At 47.4% G+C, this 15877-nt stretch overlaps 1 protein-coding gene across 1 annotated transcript in view; it reads right to left on the bottom strand.

Annotated features, from left to right (window-relative positions):
- sox6 (SRY-box transcription factor 6) overlaps positions 1-15877 on the bottom strand; it is a 188407-nt gene that overhangs the window by 103806 nt on the left and 68724 nt on the right. The window contains exon 7 of the mRNA XM_062471825.1: positions 8730-8819. Coding sequence (XP_062327809.1) covers positions 8730-8819 — 90 coding nt within the window. The remainder of the gene's footprint in view (positions 1-8729; positions 8820-15877) is intronic.

The raw sequence follows: 15877 nt of genomic DNA, 5'->3' as shown, positions 1-15877 counted from the left end.
GTTTCCTGCATTTTGCATGGCCCCTAACAGCGGTGTGCCGGTCTGGGCCGTTAACGCGTCTCCTCTGATATCGCTTCCACGGACGGCCGCTCGATACGTGCCTGGACGCTCCAGAAAGAGGCCGGCCTCCACAGGTCTAACGTGTTGTGACACATGAGGAGATGTTGCTGGTTCTCCCAGACTAAGAGAGGTGGCTGGGCTTGGGAGCCAGGGGCACAGGGCTGGGAGTCTGGGAGTCTGGGGGTCTGGGGGTCTGGGCTTGGATGCAGTTTGGGGTCTGGAGGTCTTGGCCTGGAGGTCCGATGCTTCACCCACCGGTCTCATGTGCACATGGGAACAGGAAACAGGCTTGATCTAAGCCGGGCCAGGCTGGCACACTGGGGCTTGCTCCATTCACCTCGTTCAGCGTTCACCTTGTCAGATTCCTGCCTCTTTTAAACGTCACAAAGTAGGGCAAAAAACATCAAGCAAACGAGCGGCTAAATAAATGATAGGAGGAAAACAGGCGGGACCATGGTTGTCGGGGGGGGGGGGTGGGAGAGGGTTTGGGGGGGGGGGGTAGTTGAGCCTCGGGGTCTGTGGATAAAAGGCACTTTGTAGGGGTGCGATTTGTTCTGTCCAATACCCACATCTCCCCCCTCTTGGCCCCCTCCTCGGCGCTCTAATCAAGCAGTCTCTCATTTGGGTTCCAAGTCCGGCACCAGGGAAAAGAAGCATGCTTGTTACTTTGAAGAGTCCCGGGTGAATAACACAGATAAAAGATTCAAGCAGAAAGAGAAAGAGGGGAGGGGATGGTGGAAAAGGGACAGAATCACAAGGCGCCCTATTCTCTCGCCTCCCTTTGGTTAGGACAGCTGAGCCATTATGACCAGATCTGAATGACTTCTTTTTTTTTCACGCAGGAACACTGGAATTTCTTTGTCCCTCCCATCAGTCAGCTATTGTGGATGATCCCATATGCTGCAAACCCAGGCTAAGTAAATGAAGACTTGTTTAAATGCTGTGATTGTGCCTGGCTGTGTCCGGATGCAGACTTCACATTGCTAACATGCCTAGCGTGCTGGAGGCTGGATCTCCGTGTCTCTGAGTATGTGGTGTGTGTGTGTCGAAGACAGCAGGAGTGTGAGAAAGAGAGAGACAGAGAGATAGAGAGAGAGAGAGAGAGAGAGAGAGAGAGAGAGAGAGAGAGAGAGAGAGAGAGAGAGAGAGAGAGAGAGAGAGAGAGAGAGAGAGAAATTGAGTACTACAGGTGACGTACAGTAACACACACACATGTTCATCTCAAACTCACACACACACACACACACACACACAGAATACAGACATACACTAAGGATTGTCATTGGAACTATGCATCAAACTGCATGTGCTACCCTTGTATGACTCTAGTAGCTATCTAACCATGTCCATTTCGTTGTTTCAGGGTAAAATAAAAACAACCAATGTACTCAATTGCTGCCAAAAGCAACCTTAAACAGAGATGTACTCCATCACTACATCTGTCAGAGCACAATCAATGTTTCTCATGTTATCCCCTGAAGGGCAACAGCTTTGTAATAGAATTGTGCAATATATTACTTTGTCAATAAATTGACATAAATACTGAACATTATGACTTCATATTTTTCTCTGTAGCCTAGACAGTCCACAGCAAAGTGTAAAACAGCTGGCTGCGAGGAAGATCACAAGAGCTTATTTTATGGCTTCACACATTTTACCAAGCTTAACTTTGGTGTAGAACTCACATACAGACTTGTTCCAGAGTGCTTGCAGGCCATATGTGTTCCTCGTAATATGGTGGTAAAGTGCCTTGGTGCCCTAGCCCTGAGACAATATGAGCAACAGCTGTTTTACCTGGCCCGCTGCCCCTACCATGATATAAAAGCTGTTAATCTTGCCAATAAAACATCATTAACAAGCGTGAGCAAGGACTCACCAGCACATGTCAGCATATGGAGGACATGACCATCAATCGTGAAAGGCTTCCAGTTCAGAACCAACATGTATCGTCGCTGTACTTTATTTATTTTTTTATCAAAGTCTCACTGTCAAATGACTCCACAAGTGTTGTACACACATCTTCAGAATATTTCTTACGAAATGTTTTGATTGAGATTGACACATGGAGGGGTTATTAATAAAAGCCCACTTTACCAGTCTGCCGCTCGCACTCAACACTGACGCCGGCTAATAACCTAACGATGGAGGAAGCTTCCCTCTTCAGAGTAATTATGATAATGTGAAAGGCCCGCCACTTCACTGTGTATCTGTGACATCAGGAAGAGGTACTTCATCAAGCGCTGGAGATGGAAGCTAGACCTGAGCAGATCACACCACAGGGAGGCCTGATAACACAGAGGTCTCCTCGGAAAAAAAAGGCATTACCTCTAAACTAAACACTTCAGCGGATGGGTTTTCAGAGATCTTATTCGCCGTCTACATAACACAGCCTAATCCAACACAACTGATCCCTCCGCCATTGAGGACGTGCAATGGGAGCTACTGCGGACTTTGTGTGACAGCGGTGACCTCGCCAGAATATGTGGCACCTTCTCAGAAAACTGATGTGCCTTGAACTACATGACTACAGCTTTGACCCCCTCACTGTGACCCATCTCACCAGCATCCACAAGATAATGGATGGATGTTTTGGCAGAAGAGAAACCTCCCGAAAAATCTACCTTGAGAGAGAAGAAAGAAGAACAAGTATTGTCACTTGGATTAAATTAAGAAATATGTATTTATTGCATGAAGGCTACAGAGTGCTCTGTAACTGCTGTGAACTACATCCATTTCTAAAAATCAATCGCTACTTTCCAGCCACATCGGAAGAAAGGAAATCATTTTGTTCTTTGCGGGGCTGGGACCAGAGCTGGGGCTGAGGAAGGGGCTGAAGCTGGGGCTGGGGGCCCAGGATGGGACCAGAGCTGGGGCTGAGGAAGGGGCTGGGGGCCCAGGATGGGACCAGAGCTGGGGCTGAGGAAGGGGCTGGGGGCCCAGGATGGGACCAGAGCTGGGGCTGAGGAAGGGGCTGGGGGCCCAGGATGGGACCAGAGCTGGGGCTGAGGAAGGGGCTTGGGGCCCAGGATGGGACCAGAGATGGGGCTGAGGAAGGGGCTGGAGCTGGGGCTGGGGGTCCAGGATGGGCCAGGGGCTGGGGAAGGGGCTGGAGCTGGGGCTGGGGGGCCAGGATTGGACAGGGGCTGGGGCCGGGGAAGGGGCTGGGGGCCCAGGATGGGACCAGAGCTGGGGCTGAGGAAGGGGCTGGAGCTGGGGCTGGGGGCCCAGGATGGGACAGGGGCTGGGGCTGGGGAAGGAGCGCAGGAGGGTCTGTGAGGGTAAATCCAGCGTGACATGTACTAACCCAGCCCAGCCAGGGCAGCCACAGCTTAAGCAGCATTACACGGCTGTGAGGATGCAATTTGCTTTGCGGCAGGGAGCCTGATAAATATTCCATTCAGTCACTCCTTTAAGTGAGAGGTGTATATTTGCTAATGTAAGGCTTACTGGCGATTCCTTGAGGTGAATCTATATTTTGCTCACAAGATTTAATTGTACTGTCACTCACGACATGTGCCGCTTGTCCTTGGAAACCATTCAAACTTGACTGAAACCCAAAGAAGGATTCAATGGGCAGGTTGATGGTACGGTTAAAGCAGAGCAGCGTGAAAAGAGGAGGGGAAGAAAAAGGATGGGTAGAAAAGAGAGGGTGACCACCGAGAGAGAAGAGAGGAGATGAGAACTAACACAGACAGGGTGTTTCTCTCTGCTGCCAATATCACGAGCTAAATCCCTCTATTCATTAAAAGGAGAAAAAAAACGGCAATTCTCCCATACGTTCATCTGGCGAATGCTTCCCGTAGAATAATGATTTACTGCGTCTCATATTTCACCTGGGTGCACAGGGCAAGCAGTCCACCACTGATGTTCAAAAATGCTAACTGTGGCACTTGGGCGAAATGGAGAGCTGTATCAGTGTATGTATGTACTGCGCGTGTGTGTGTGTGTGCGTGTGTGTGTGTTTGTTCATTCTGAAACCTGTATCAGATTGAAGAAAAAAAAAAAATGGAAGCAAATAAATATTCATATTATTATATTTGATTTGTTTCATGTTACATTCATTTTTCAGTTAATTTCATCTGCCGAAAGATCGAGCAATCTTAGAACTGTACATTCTAACACAGTATGTTATCTATACTCTATTTTCAGTTTGCATATTATGGACAGGATCCACTATTAGGTGCTTCAACAAAGATAAACTAAGTGAGGAAATAGCATGCTACAATGTTTTCAAAAGAAGAAAAAAATCCCCTCTCGCTGCTACAAAACATGCCTTAGCGTGTGCATGTGTTTAGCTACATATTTGTGTCATATATCTCTATAGTAATTTTCAGCTTTATTTGAGACATTAAAAATGAAGCTGAATGCTAAATTGAATTTAATCATATCTTGAAGTAAACATTACTGCCTGAACAGTACAGTTTTGTATTCACACAGTACGTGTCTGTGTGTGCGTGTGTGTGTGTCTGTGTGTGTGTGTGTGTGTGTGCATGTGTGTGTATGTGTGCGTGTGTGTGTGTGTGGAGCAGGAGTAAAGAAAAGGAAAACCAGATTAGGTATGTGAAGCTTCAAATCAGTCTCAGCTGCTGTCTCTCCCCCCCCCCCTTCCCCTCACTCTCCTTTTAAAGAGCTTCCACTTATCTGGCTGCCACAGGGCTGTACGCAGGGTCCCCACCACTGTCATGTAGACGCCATTCTCAAATTGATTATGAAAGTGCAAGAGGCTTGATTTTCATGTGTATGGAATTCGAGCAGCCATTTTAACACACATGTACAATGCTGAGCCTCATTTATTCATAAAAAAAAAAGAAAAAAAAGAAATTATCGAACCTTCCGAGAGAAAGAATGAATGTAGTTTGTGTACCAATTTAGCAACCACCTTTTTTTTCATTTTTTTTTTCAGTTGAGTAAATGCTTTAGCTTTTTTTCCCCAAAAACATTTCCAGAGCTTTGGGTTGGGACACTGGCTTGCCACAGGGAAACCTGAACAGGACTGCAGTGTGTACTGTATGCAGCTAAAAGACCCTGATTGACTCTGAATGCAAGACACACTGCACACAGAGCTTATTCCACCCGGTCTTTCCCCCTGAGAAAACTGCATTCAAATTCCACAATAATTTATCAAATATGTCACCTGGATTCTGACACACAAAAGGGTAATTTTATTTTATACAAATATGTATAAATATATCCATACATCCACCATATACACACACGTATGTGACGTGAAAATGATGAAATCAAACAGAAATCAATAAAACTACATTGTAATTATTGAGTGGTCTCTGCAATAATTTTGACACAGAATGCTCTTTACATATGCAAGCCCCTGCAGACAGAGATGGCTTTGAGGGTCATAATTAAACCAGTCTCGTGTCTAGGCTGCCACATCATACTTAGGTATCTCTCTTTCTTCATTTCCCACCCTCTCTTTCCCTCCCTTCTTTCCCCTCTGTCTATGCACACACCTCCTCTCTCTTCTTTTTTTCTCTTTCACCCGTTCTTTCTCTCTTTTTACCCCATCAGCCCTTCCTGATCTCTGCTACCTTTTTTGTGTGGTTTGGAGCCCTTCCAGCCCCCCCCCCCCCCCCCCCCCTTCCCTCTCCCGTTCTGTGGTTTTGTTCAGGAGATCTCATATCCCCCCTCGCCGTTCCTCCGGATTGACAGCTAAGCTCAGGTAAGAAAACAAACAGTCACATCTCAAATTGTCTGCTGAAAAGCAATCCGTCACTAATTCTCCCTCTCCTCCTACCTCACCCTCCCTCTCGACTTCCCTGCCCCTCCCTCCCTCCTGCAGCTAAGCCCTAACAATTTACTGGTAAAGAGCGACAAAAGTTTGAAATCATTAAATGCAAATCCCTCCATTCTCTGTGTCTCACTTAACTATTCTGCCTGTCCTAGCCTGCGGTCTGTGTCTCTGGTCATTCAAAATTGTATTGGGAGTCTACCACTGTTAAACTCTTCTCAGAAGAGAACCCACGAGACAATACTGTATAATTACCAATGTGTCATGTGAGGGAGTACAGTAAATGGGTGGTTTCGTTAGGCTGGCTAGGTGATAAAAGAAAGCAAATGTCTGATGCCGTTGATAGCCTTGTTTTGTTTATGATTTGTTCTTTCACCACAGGGGTTTGGGCGTGTTTGAACACAGGTGCGCCAGAAGAATGTCGTTCTTTTCATGGGTTCAGACTAAGTCAAATTGTGTTCCATCTATTGTTTTCTCTTCCAATGGGAAACTCCTTTCTCCCACCTCAGACAAACAGATTCCTCCTTCCTCTGTCATTAACACGGTTGAGAAAAAAGATCCCTTGACTTTTCCACAAGGCAGAACATTTGTAACGACAAGGGAACAACAAGACTCAGAGATTCTATGGCATTAATTCAAAGGTAGGATTTTAGAAGCAGGAAAAAAACATACAAATTAAGTGCATTTTCCATTCAGTTCCTTCGCATTTTATTATTCACTTACTTTTTTTTCTTTTTACATCAAAAGCAACCTTTAGTGAAAAAGGAAAAATGTGACAGGAGCGGAGGCCTAGGTATGGTACACAATGTCATTGGTTGAGAAGACTTCATGAGTGTGGAGTAAGGCCAGTCTGGCAGTAGGTAGCTTTTATCTGTGCATGTCAACCTTTATTTCTGACTCTCCACCATTCATCCCAGGCTACAGGAGGGCTTGCCCTTTGCATTGATTTTAACCTAACAATTAATGCAGCAACTGATTTATCATAACACTTTAGATCTTAATCATGAGGTGTTTTCTGCCGGCTGCCTTTGTTTGTGTTTTAATTAGGCGGACCTTGCGTGTCTCCAACCCTGGGCTTCCTTTTAATTGCCAGTATTTACATCAGAGCGACTTCAAACGCAGAGAGAGACATTTGTTAGGGGGTGCACAAAGCAGCCCTTTGAAATGTCTACAGTCGTATGAAATGGCATGCTAATTAAAAACCTGAGGGAAGCAGGGGGCGATGGGAGAAGTGTTTAGCTGGGTTCACCTTGGTCTCAGAGTGCGTTAACAGAGACAGGGGCCATGTTGGCTCCATCCCTCAGCCTTCCTACCTGGCACGGCTTAGACCACCACAGTGTAACCTCACCCCTCCCATCTATCAAACAGAAAAATGCCCTGTAATTTAAATAGATCTGCTTTCAAAAGACCTCAATCATTTGAGACGTCCTGCCCACTGCACTCTGATCTATAGTGGCATATACAAGGGCAGGTACAATGAATCTAGTTTACCAAGCGCTGATTTATACCATCAGTTCATTTAGGTTATTGACGATGAATACACTTATTAGAGCATTCAACTGTTATATATTTTTTATCCTCCTCAGCACACAGAGAAAATGTAATCCGATAATTAAACCAAGGGCAAATATTATTTATGATAGCCCGCCATGCTAAAGAAACAGAGCCATTACAGAGAGGGTGCATGGTTGCAATATAAGCATGACTGGAGCACAAACGTTGGACTTAAGATGCCAGGGATCAGTTTGTTTGAAAGGATCTTTTTATCGTCGCATAATCATGCATGTACTGCCAATTAAACTTCTCTCACTGCTTGATGTGAATGCGCATGCAACAGTGCATGTGACAATGTCCTTTTAAAGTGTGGGATTGTACCAGGGAACGGGCGTAGGGCCTGGTGATGTGAGGGATCAGAGAGGCGAGCTGGAGACAGCGGGAGCCTGGCGTTATCATGCAGCTGCTATAGGGCCGCACTCCACCGCAGCGTAAACACCTTCTTAGTAACAGTCAGTGCTAAGGACTGGAGCAGCACCCCTTCCCAGCCCACTCCCTCCACGCCTGCCCTCCCTGTCCTCCTTCCTCCTCCTTCCACACCTCCCTCCTCCTGCCTCTCCTCCTCCCCTAATCCCCCTCCTCCCTCTCACCCTCCCCCCTCTCACCCTCCCCCCATCATAAACAGAGATTTGGAGGGTGCTGGCACTGTGCTGCACCGTGCCACGCCGAGCTGCGCGGGGCGTTCACCTCCACAACAGACACATTCCTCTCAGATGTGAGCGAGCTGACGAGTAGGTACACTCTCCTTTCTCCCCCCCCCTCTCTCTCTCTCTCTCTCTCTCTCTCTCTCTCTCTCTCTCTCTCTCTCTCTCTCTCTCTCTCTCTTCCTCTCTCTCCCTCTCTCTCTCTCCCTCCCCCGCTCTCTCTCCCTCCCTCGCTCTCTCTCTCTCCCTCTCTCTCTCTCTCTCTCTCTCTCTCTCTCTATCTCTCTCTCTCACCCCTCTTTCCTCTCCTCTCCGCCCCGGCTCTGTTTACACCAAACACACTCTGACTCTCAAGCTGTGTTCCGCCATCACCGGATCGGCACGAACACTCGGCATGAGCCAATGTCAGTGTCTCTGGTCTCACAACAGACTCCGGCAGACGGCCGGCGCAAGACTGAACCTCACACACGACTACAAGGACAGAAGGGGCTGGAATGCATGCCGTGTTCTGGAGAGGGGCATTATGGCTGGGGAGAGAACTAAGTACAGTAAGAAACACGGAAAAGCTTTTGCCTCCTTTCTGAGCGCAAGGCTGTTCCGTGGATGCATAGACAGACACCGTGTGTCAGATAGGGATGAGGGGTTTGTGGTAACATAGGGTCAGGCACGCACAGGATGTGGTTTAAGGGGAGAAATGGTAATGGAGGGAGAGTCAGGAGGCTTACCTTTCACTTCAGCCAGGAGCTCACTGGTGTTCAGCCTCTCCATCTTCTCTTTCCAGTCTTTGGACAGAAGCTTCTCCATGCAAGAGGAGTCTGAAAGAACAAGAAAAACAAATGTTTTAAAAGGCTTTCATTTGACATGTTTACAATTCCCTTTCGCTACACTAAAAACAACAGAATATCATATCGCGTTTTTATTTGAATAGATTTTCACAATAACATTCAGAATTTTCCCATTTAATTCATGTAATTGCTGTCTAAATTTAATTGCTGGTATTTGTGTAACAAAGCACAAGAGCCAAGACATTTTTCTCCTCGTCGTTTATGAGTGGTGGAGTAGAATCGCCCACTGTGTTTTTGAGGGCCACTTTGTAAAAGGGAGGTGTGTATCATGCTCCTTCACATGAGCAGAGAAGTTGTTCACACGCAGAAGATCTCAGGGGCGTAATCCAAACAAGACTAATCAACACTGTGTCAACTGCACCACAGTTGCACATGTTAACATACATTTATACGCCATAGGTGTTTCCGACACAGGTCAAAAAAATTAATAAATGACAAATTCAAGTTTGATGCAAATAATGGCTGTCATGTTTGAACCAGATTTTTTTTTTTTGCAGCACTTACAAATTGTGGGATTTCTCACAGGTTCGTGTGAATTTGTTTGGTATTGACACAGTCTGACATCTACTTTCACTCTTATGATGACAGAATGGAGGCAGGAGGTGAGACAGACAAGGGAGAGCTTGGATGTGTGTGTGTGTGTGTGGGGGGAGGGGGGATGCTACAGGGACGGTACAGCGGCAGAGAGATATACATTAAAGGGGAGGTAAAGGGTTAGCCGCGGTACACACATTAAAGGGGAGGTAAAGGGTGAGCCGCGGTACAGCTAAGCCTTCGCACAGCCGCCGGTGATGAAAACAATTAACATTGGTCCGGCGGACAATGAATCAGAGGTGGAATGGCTGGAATCTGCTGCCTGTCGCCGGGGTCGCTGATAAAGAACACACTGCTTCCCCCGTCGACCCAGGCCTCGGCCGGCCCGGCGCTGTTCAGGGGTCAGCCTGTTCCCATCAAACACCACCATCCCTCTCTCCGGCTCCCCACACTCCCCTCCATCTTTCCACCCCCCAACCCCAGCCTCAAGCACTGTCTCCCAGGCATGCTGCCCCCAGCGTGAACCCCCTTATCCAGACTGACACCACGGCAGTCTAACAGCACCCAGGTGACAGCATCCCACTGTCCTCAAACCCCTTCCTGCTTGCTGATTGAGACTGGACTTCTTTTCAGTATTTAGACATAACATATTATATATTATGCAAATCTACATATACAGTATATACTGTCTATATTTAACTAGCATTGATGAAGTCTTTTCTCTTGTCTTGCTGTGGTAAAAATAGATATTTTAGGGCGTTGAACTAGCATTAGCTTTTAGAATAGTTGCTGCATGTAAACATGAGACCATAAACCGTTGTGATGTTGCCTGGGGATGACATCATCCAGTGTAAGACTGGGATTGTTCTCCCTGAACAGGGGCAAAGGCCACAGGCAAAAGCAGACATTCTTGTTCTCCACAGAACCCTGGGGCAATGCAAGGAATGGCCTAAACCACTTCTCTGACAAGGGCTCATTTGTGGATGCACTCTGCCAACAAAAGGGCACAATTCATAAGCACATAAGTGTCCTGGATGACTTCTGGCTTGTTCTTACAAGTGCTTTGTGTTTTAAGGTTATTGTATTCATCATGTGCTCTTTAGGCAATGGAGCGCACAGACTAAAATAATCTTGCTAGGTCAGTGTGAGCTCAGCTCAATGCCACAGTATCTGATGCATTTAATGACTGATGTCCTTGTTTTAGATACTGAACATATACTATCACATGATATTGAAGAGGAAAGAAATGCATCAAGGCGCCAGAGATGAAGAGAGAGAGATAAATGGAGGGAGTGATCGAGTGAGTGAGTGAGTGAGAGAGAGAGATAGAGTGAGAGAGAGAGAGAGAGAGAGAGAGATAGAGTGAGAGAGAGAGAGAGAGAGAGAGAGAGAGAGAGAGAGAGAGAGAGAGAGAGAGAGAGAGAGAGAGAGAGAGAGAGAGAGAGAGAGAGAGAGATAGAGTGAGAGAGAGAGAGAGAGAGAGAGAGAGAGAACGAGCAGAGAGTAAAAAAAGAGGGTGAGTAAAAAGAATCGTGAAAGTCAGACAGAAAGGACTAGAGAGAACGATAGAAAAAGAAAGAGAAAAAGAGAGAGAGCGCGATGTGGCTGACACGTGCACTACCATAGATGGCTTGTGTTGAGCAATTACTCCTCTCTCCCCAGAACAGAGGGGAGATTTACACAGTTCAGAATGTATACAAGCCAGTATTCCTTTTATCTTGCAGAAACGTGCTCACCCTTCGCTTGCACAAACCCAACATGATAGCTTCTCTGTGAAAACACATCGACTTCAGAGGAACAGGGAGTAATAGGGGGTCAATGGCTCCTCTGGCCCTGTTTAAGGATGGCTTTCAGAAAGATCAAGCAGAGTGGCCATTTTGTTTGATTGTCCACTTCCTCCATGCAGTGCGGGCCGACAGGCCAGCTCTAGCTCAGGTCATTATAACATTACTTCTGCTTTATTGACTTTCCAATCCCCAACTCACAGTTTGTCCCCCTGACCCTGAGAGAGAGGGAGCTGTGTGTGTGTGTGTGTGTGTGTGTGTGTGTGTGTGCTTCCCTGCCTGGCACTGAGATCACAGACAGACAGGGGTCAACAGGGTTCAGGGGGGAGGGGCTGAGCTCTGCTCCTCTTCCCTAAGCCCCCCCCCCTTGGGTTGCTCACCCGGGCTATGCCCATCAGCACACACTCCCTGGATCATAACCCCCATCGCCTTCAGATCCACACCACAGTCGTATCTCCTCCTCTCCACATACTGAAATCTTCAGTGCACTAAATTACAAGACAATGTGTAAAACATCTAATACAAATGCGCCACAACAAATGTATGTGCTGTCTGTATTCATATGCTTTCACGTAAGCGCAGTCAACCCACACTAGAACACGTAGACAAACACACCCCAACACACACACACACATCCCCACACACCCACGCACACATTGATCCCTTGCTCCTCCAGCGCATTATGGAATGCACCCACTGCCGTTGCAGATAATGTGGTGCCAGCTCCTATTCTACTCCACCCATTCCCCCTCCCCTCCCCTCGGCCGCCTCCTCCCACCTCCTTCCCCTGGGAGCGGCCTCTCCCTGTCTCCTCTCACTTTGCTCCATCCCACCATCTCCGACCCGGGGGCCAGACAAAGCGTGCCCCGCCGTCCGAGGGGAGAGGAGAGGCAGCAGCTGGAATGTGGCGGCGGAGCCTGCCTCTCTCTCTCTCTCTTCCACCTGGGAGAGGTGAATAATGGCCGGGATTAGTCAATAAAATAACTCTGCAACACCTCTAAATGCTCGCATTGCATGAACTGAACAGGCACCCAAAATTGGGTTTGGCGGAAAACATGGTAGCTGAAGCAGGCGTGCTTTAGGAAAACATATGTCTCTGTCGTCTGGCTTGTCTCAAAGCACCCTTATAAAGGCGAAAACATTTTTTGGGGGGGAATTTAGATCAATAGTAGGAGCGCTGTTTTAATTTCTCAAATTCCTGTCCGTCTTCTCTGGAGAGCTGAAACATGCCAATGAAAACACTGTTTAATATCCGAATAATACTGTCTTGGTCAGATGTACAGGAGGGGAGAAATAAAGGTGTGCTGGGTTCAATTCAGACAAACAAAAGCTCATTCCAGACTTCTGATTTACACTTCATCTGTCAGTCTAACAGTTACCAGGAGAATATGCTAGAAAGCAGCTTGGAAGCAGCTTGGAAGCAGCTTGGTGTCCTGACCATGTATTGAACAGCTTTCAGTTTGTGTGAGACTGAAACAAATATGCTAAATACAGCATGGGATCATGCACACTACTTTTATTTATTTTTCACACAGTGGTCGGCCTGTTAAATATCACTTCCAATAGTACTTTTGGGTGTGTGTCAGCCATTCGCTTGGAAAAGCTCTGTCTTACTTTAAACCCACATCAAGTCAAAAGAAGCAAATTAAGTCCTATGCTGTGTAGCTGGCTCCAGAATGACAAAATAAAAAAATCCATGGAGTTTATTTTCTGTTTCCCTCTGGGGCCCCCCTAAATCTATGTTCTTCTTCCTTATTCCCTCCTCCCTTGCTGCCTTCCCTCTTACTCTGTCTTTTTCTCCCTCTCTCTCTTCGTCTCTCTCTCTCCTCTGAGAGAGAGTGCAGTTCTTCTCTGGAGCAGTCCCATTCAGACGGGGATGAGAATGGAATGAAAACAATAGTCCTTATCGGAACTATTATTTACATTTTCCCAGAGTCCCCGTGCTAGACAGCATGGCTTGTCAGCGAGCCCGGACGGCCCCACTGGACCCCGACCAACTTCCTCCGATACCGCAGGCCCCTGGGGACGCCCTCGCCTGGCAACAGCCCCCTCTGCTCCGGGGCTAGCGCTGATAGCAATGTACGAGACAAAACTACACCGAAATGTGTCCAAAAACATGTTCCCCTGGAGGAGAGGGGGTTTAACGATCCCTCTCAGCAAGTCTAAGTCTGTGTATCCTGCATTTCATCTCTCCAGGGCTCCAGTACTGCCCTCCAGTACTGCCCTCCAGTACTGCCCTCCAGTACTGCCCTCCAGTACGGCCCTCCAGTACGGCCCTCCAGTACGGCCCTCCAGTACGGCCCTCCAGTACGGCCCTCCAGTACGGCCCCCCCACCCCCCCCTGCCCCCAACAAGCCTCTCGTTGTCTCCTAAAGCAGCACCAATGTTGCGATCCAGAAACATTTAAAGCCTCCCAAACAATGACTTGATACCGACAACTGAATTATCTTGATCTGCTATCTCCATTGTGATCTGCGGTACGTGGCGTGTTCATGCAGCTATCCCATAATCTCTGTGATGTGTGTGAGCTGGCAGACGGATTGAGACACATCCAGCGAAGATGAGCCGGCTAGATAAGACACAGTCTTTCACTGCTTTCCAAACAAAGCTAATAGCGCTAATACAGGCGAGTGTAGAGACGTATCTGGGTTTTGGTGTAAACACAGATCCCGGCACCTGAGGCACAGCACTGCCAGGATCCCATGTTCGACACAAACCACAACAGTTAAACAGCGAGGCGGCCTGGCTTTGACAGTCTCTCCTGACACTGCCAGCCGGTCTCCAGGGGGTGAGGAAATACACCCACTCTCTCCATCAGTTGCTGTACCTCTCCTCGACATTATAATGCTATCCATACGCAGAGTTTGTGTTTTATTGTGCATATTGTAATAAGTTACTGTTAATAAACTGAGTAGACGCCAGGCCCGTAAATAGCTCTGCATGAGGGCCATGCTAAGGGAAAGTCGTTAGCTAATTTACTGTTTTATTGCAGCCTTAAACAGAGTGCTTCAATCAGTAGCATCGCAAGCAGTGGTTAAGCCCACATCAGAGAGCAACAGACAGCCAGGATGAAGTACACTAACAAGGAAATCAAATCTTGTCAATTTGGATTTGAAATGGTCCATAGAAAAAAATAATAATAATAAAAAATCAGAATCATGATATGCTGTTATCTGCTTTTCAAATGCCTTCCATAATTGGTTTTGGGATATTGACCAAGGGCATACCAATGGAATTAGGGTATAACTGCCACATGATGCAGATGAATGTGGTACAATGACTACTGAGGCAGGCTGAGTGAGTTTAATTGGGGTTGAAACCCAGGTGAATCATATCAAAATCAAATGAAAGCCTATCAGAGTTAACGCTCCTGTGCATCCGAACCAGCGCCACTACAGTAAAGATGTCCCAGAGTCCTGATACCGGATGATCCTCCCCCTGGTCGTCAGGCTGACAGGCAAGTGTGTGTGTGTGTGTGTGTAAGCAGGCATGAGTACAAACATGTATGAATGCATGCCTTCCTGTGTGTATCTCTGTGTGTAGGTAGGTAGGAAGATGGGTACTTTATTCATACCCATGGGGAATTTGTGGAATGTGTGTGTGCTTGTGTGAGAGGTGTGTGTGTGTGAGACACAGTGTCCTCCAGCGATGTCCAGTATCCCTAAGCCAGAACATCTGCCTCTTCTTCCTCCTAAAACCTTCACCCTGCAGCCCACTTACTTCTGCTGGAATCCTGACCAGGGAGGAAGGATCCTCCTCCCTCTCCTCCCCCACCTCCTCCCCCATACTCCCTCCACGCTGGAGGGACGGCACACTCTGGAAAACCACCTCCCATGACAGCACGGGAGTCAAAACCTTCCCTCAAGCTAACCAAAATGCTAACCCTTACGTACGGTGGACGTAGTTCCAATTCACCTCCTCGTTCCTTTTTCCTACCTCGGCCTATCAGTGGCTTCGGTGCTACCACACTCGCTCACCTCACCGCTGGGACAATGGTCTCCAGGGAGATATGTGCATAAGGTCTCACAATGCAAGCAGTGCTGGGTGAGTGGGTGGGTGGACGGTGTGCTTGTGTCAGACAATCAGACAGACTACTGTATGGCAGAGGAAGCCGGGCGATCTAGTAGAGCCAGAGAACAAATCTGTCACTCCCAGCAAACTGGACGCCTCCCCCTCAGCATCAGGCCTGTATATCAGCGGGCCCGTTCCCCCAGGGGAAACACGTAATTACCAAATCAATGATCAACTGACAAAGACCATATACATAATGTCCTCCTCTAAACGAAGGGGGCTTATAAACACAGGCTGTGTAACGATGCAGAGGGCTGGGAGAATGTTTCATTACGAGAGAGAAAGAGACATCTAACAAGAGTTAGACAGAGACAGAGAGAGAAAGAGAGAGAGAGAGAGAGAGAGAGAGAGAGAGAGAGAGAGGGGTGAGGCAAGAAAAAGAGTCAGTAAAGGGAAGAAAGAGACGAGTGAAATGAAGGGAGGATATCTGAAAGGAAGGAGGACTGTCATTCAGCATGTAGCCTGGGCTGAGTTGGAGGACACACACTTGTGCAAACAGTTGAAGTTAGGTTAATAATTACCTTCTGAGCACTTTCGAGTAGGAGAAGAAAGTTTGATGGAATGAAAACCTTTGCTGAGGCCAGGCACAATAATTGAAAGGTTTGAAGAATAAAAGACAGATTTTTCATTTAGTAAGCA

Source organism: Osmerus eperlanus, chromosome 10, assembly GCF_963692335.1.
Source record: "Osmerus eperlanus chromosome 10, fOsmEpe2.1, whole genome shotgun sequence".
Lineage (NCBI taxonomy): Eukaryota > Metazoa > Chordata > Actinopteri > Osmeriformes > Osmeridae > Osmerus > Osmerus eperlanus.
Note: the sequence above shows the minus strand (reverse complement) of the source record. Positions and strands in the feature narration are given on the sequence as shown.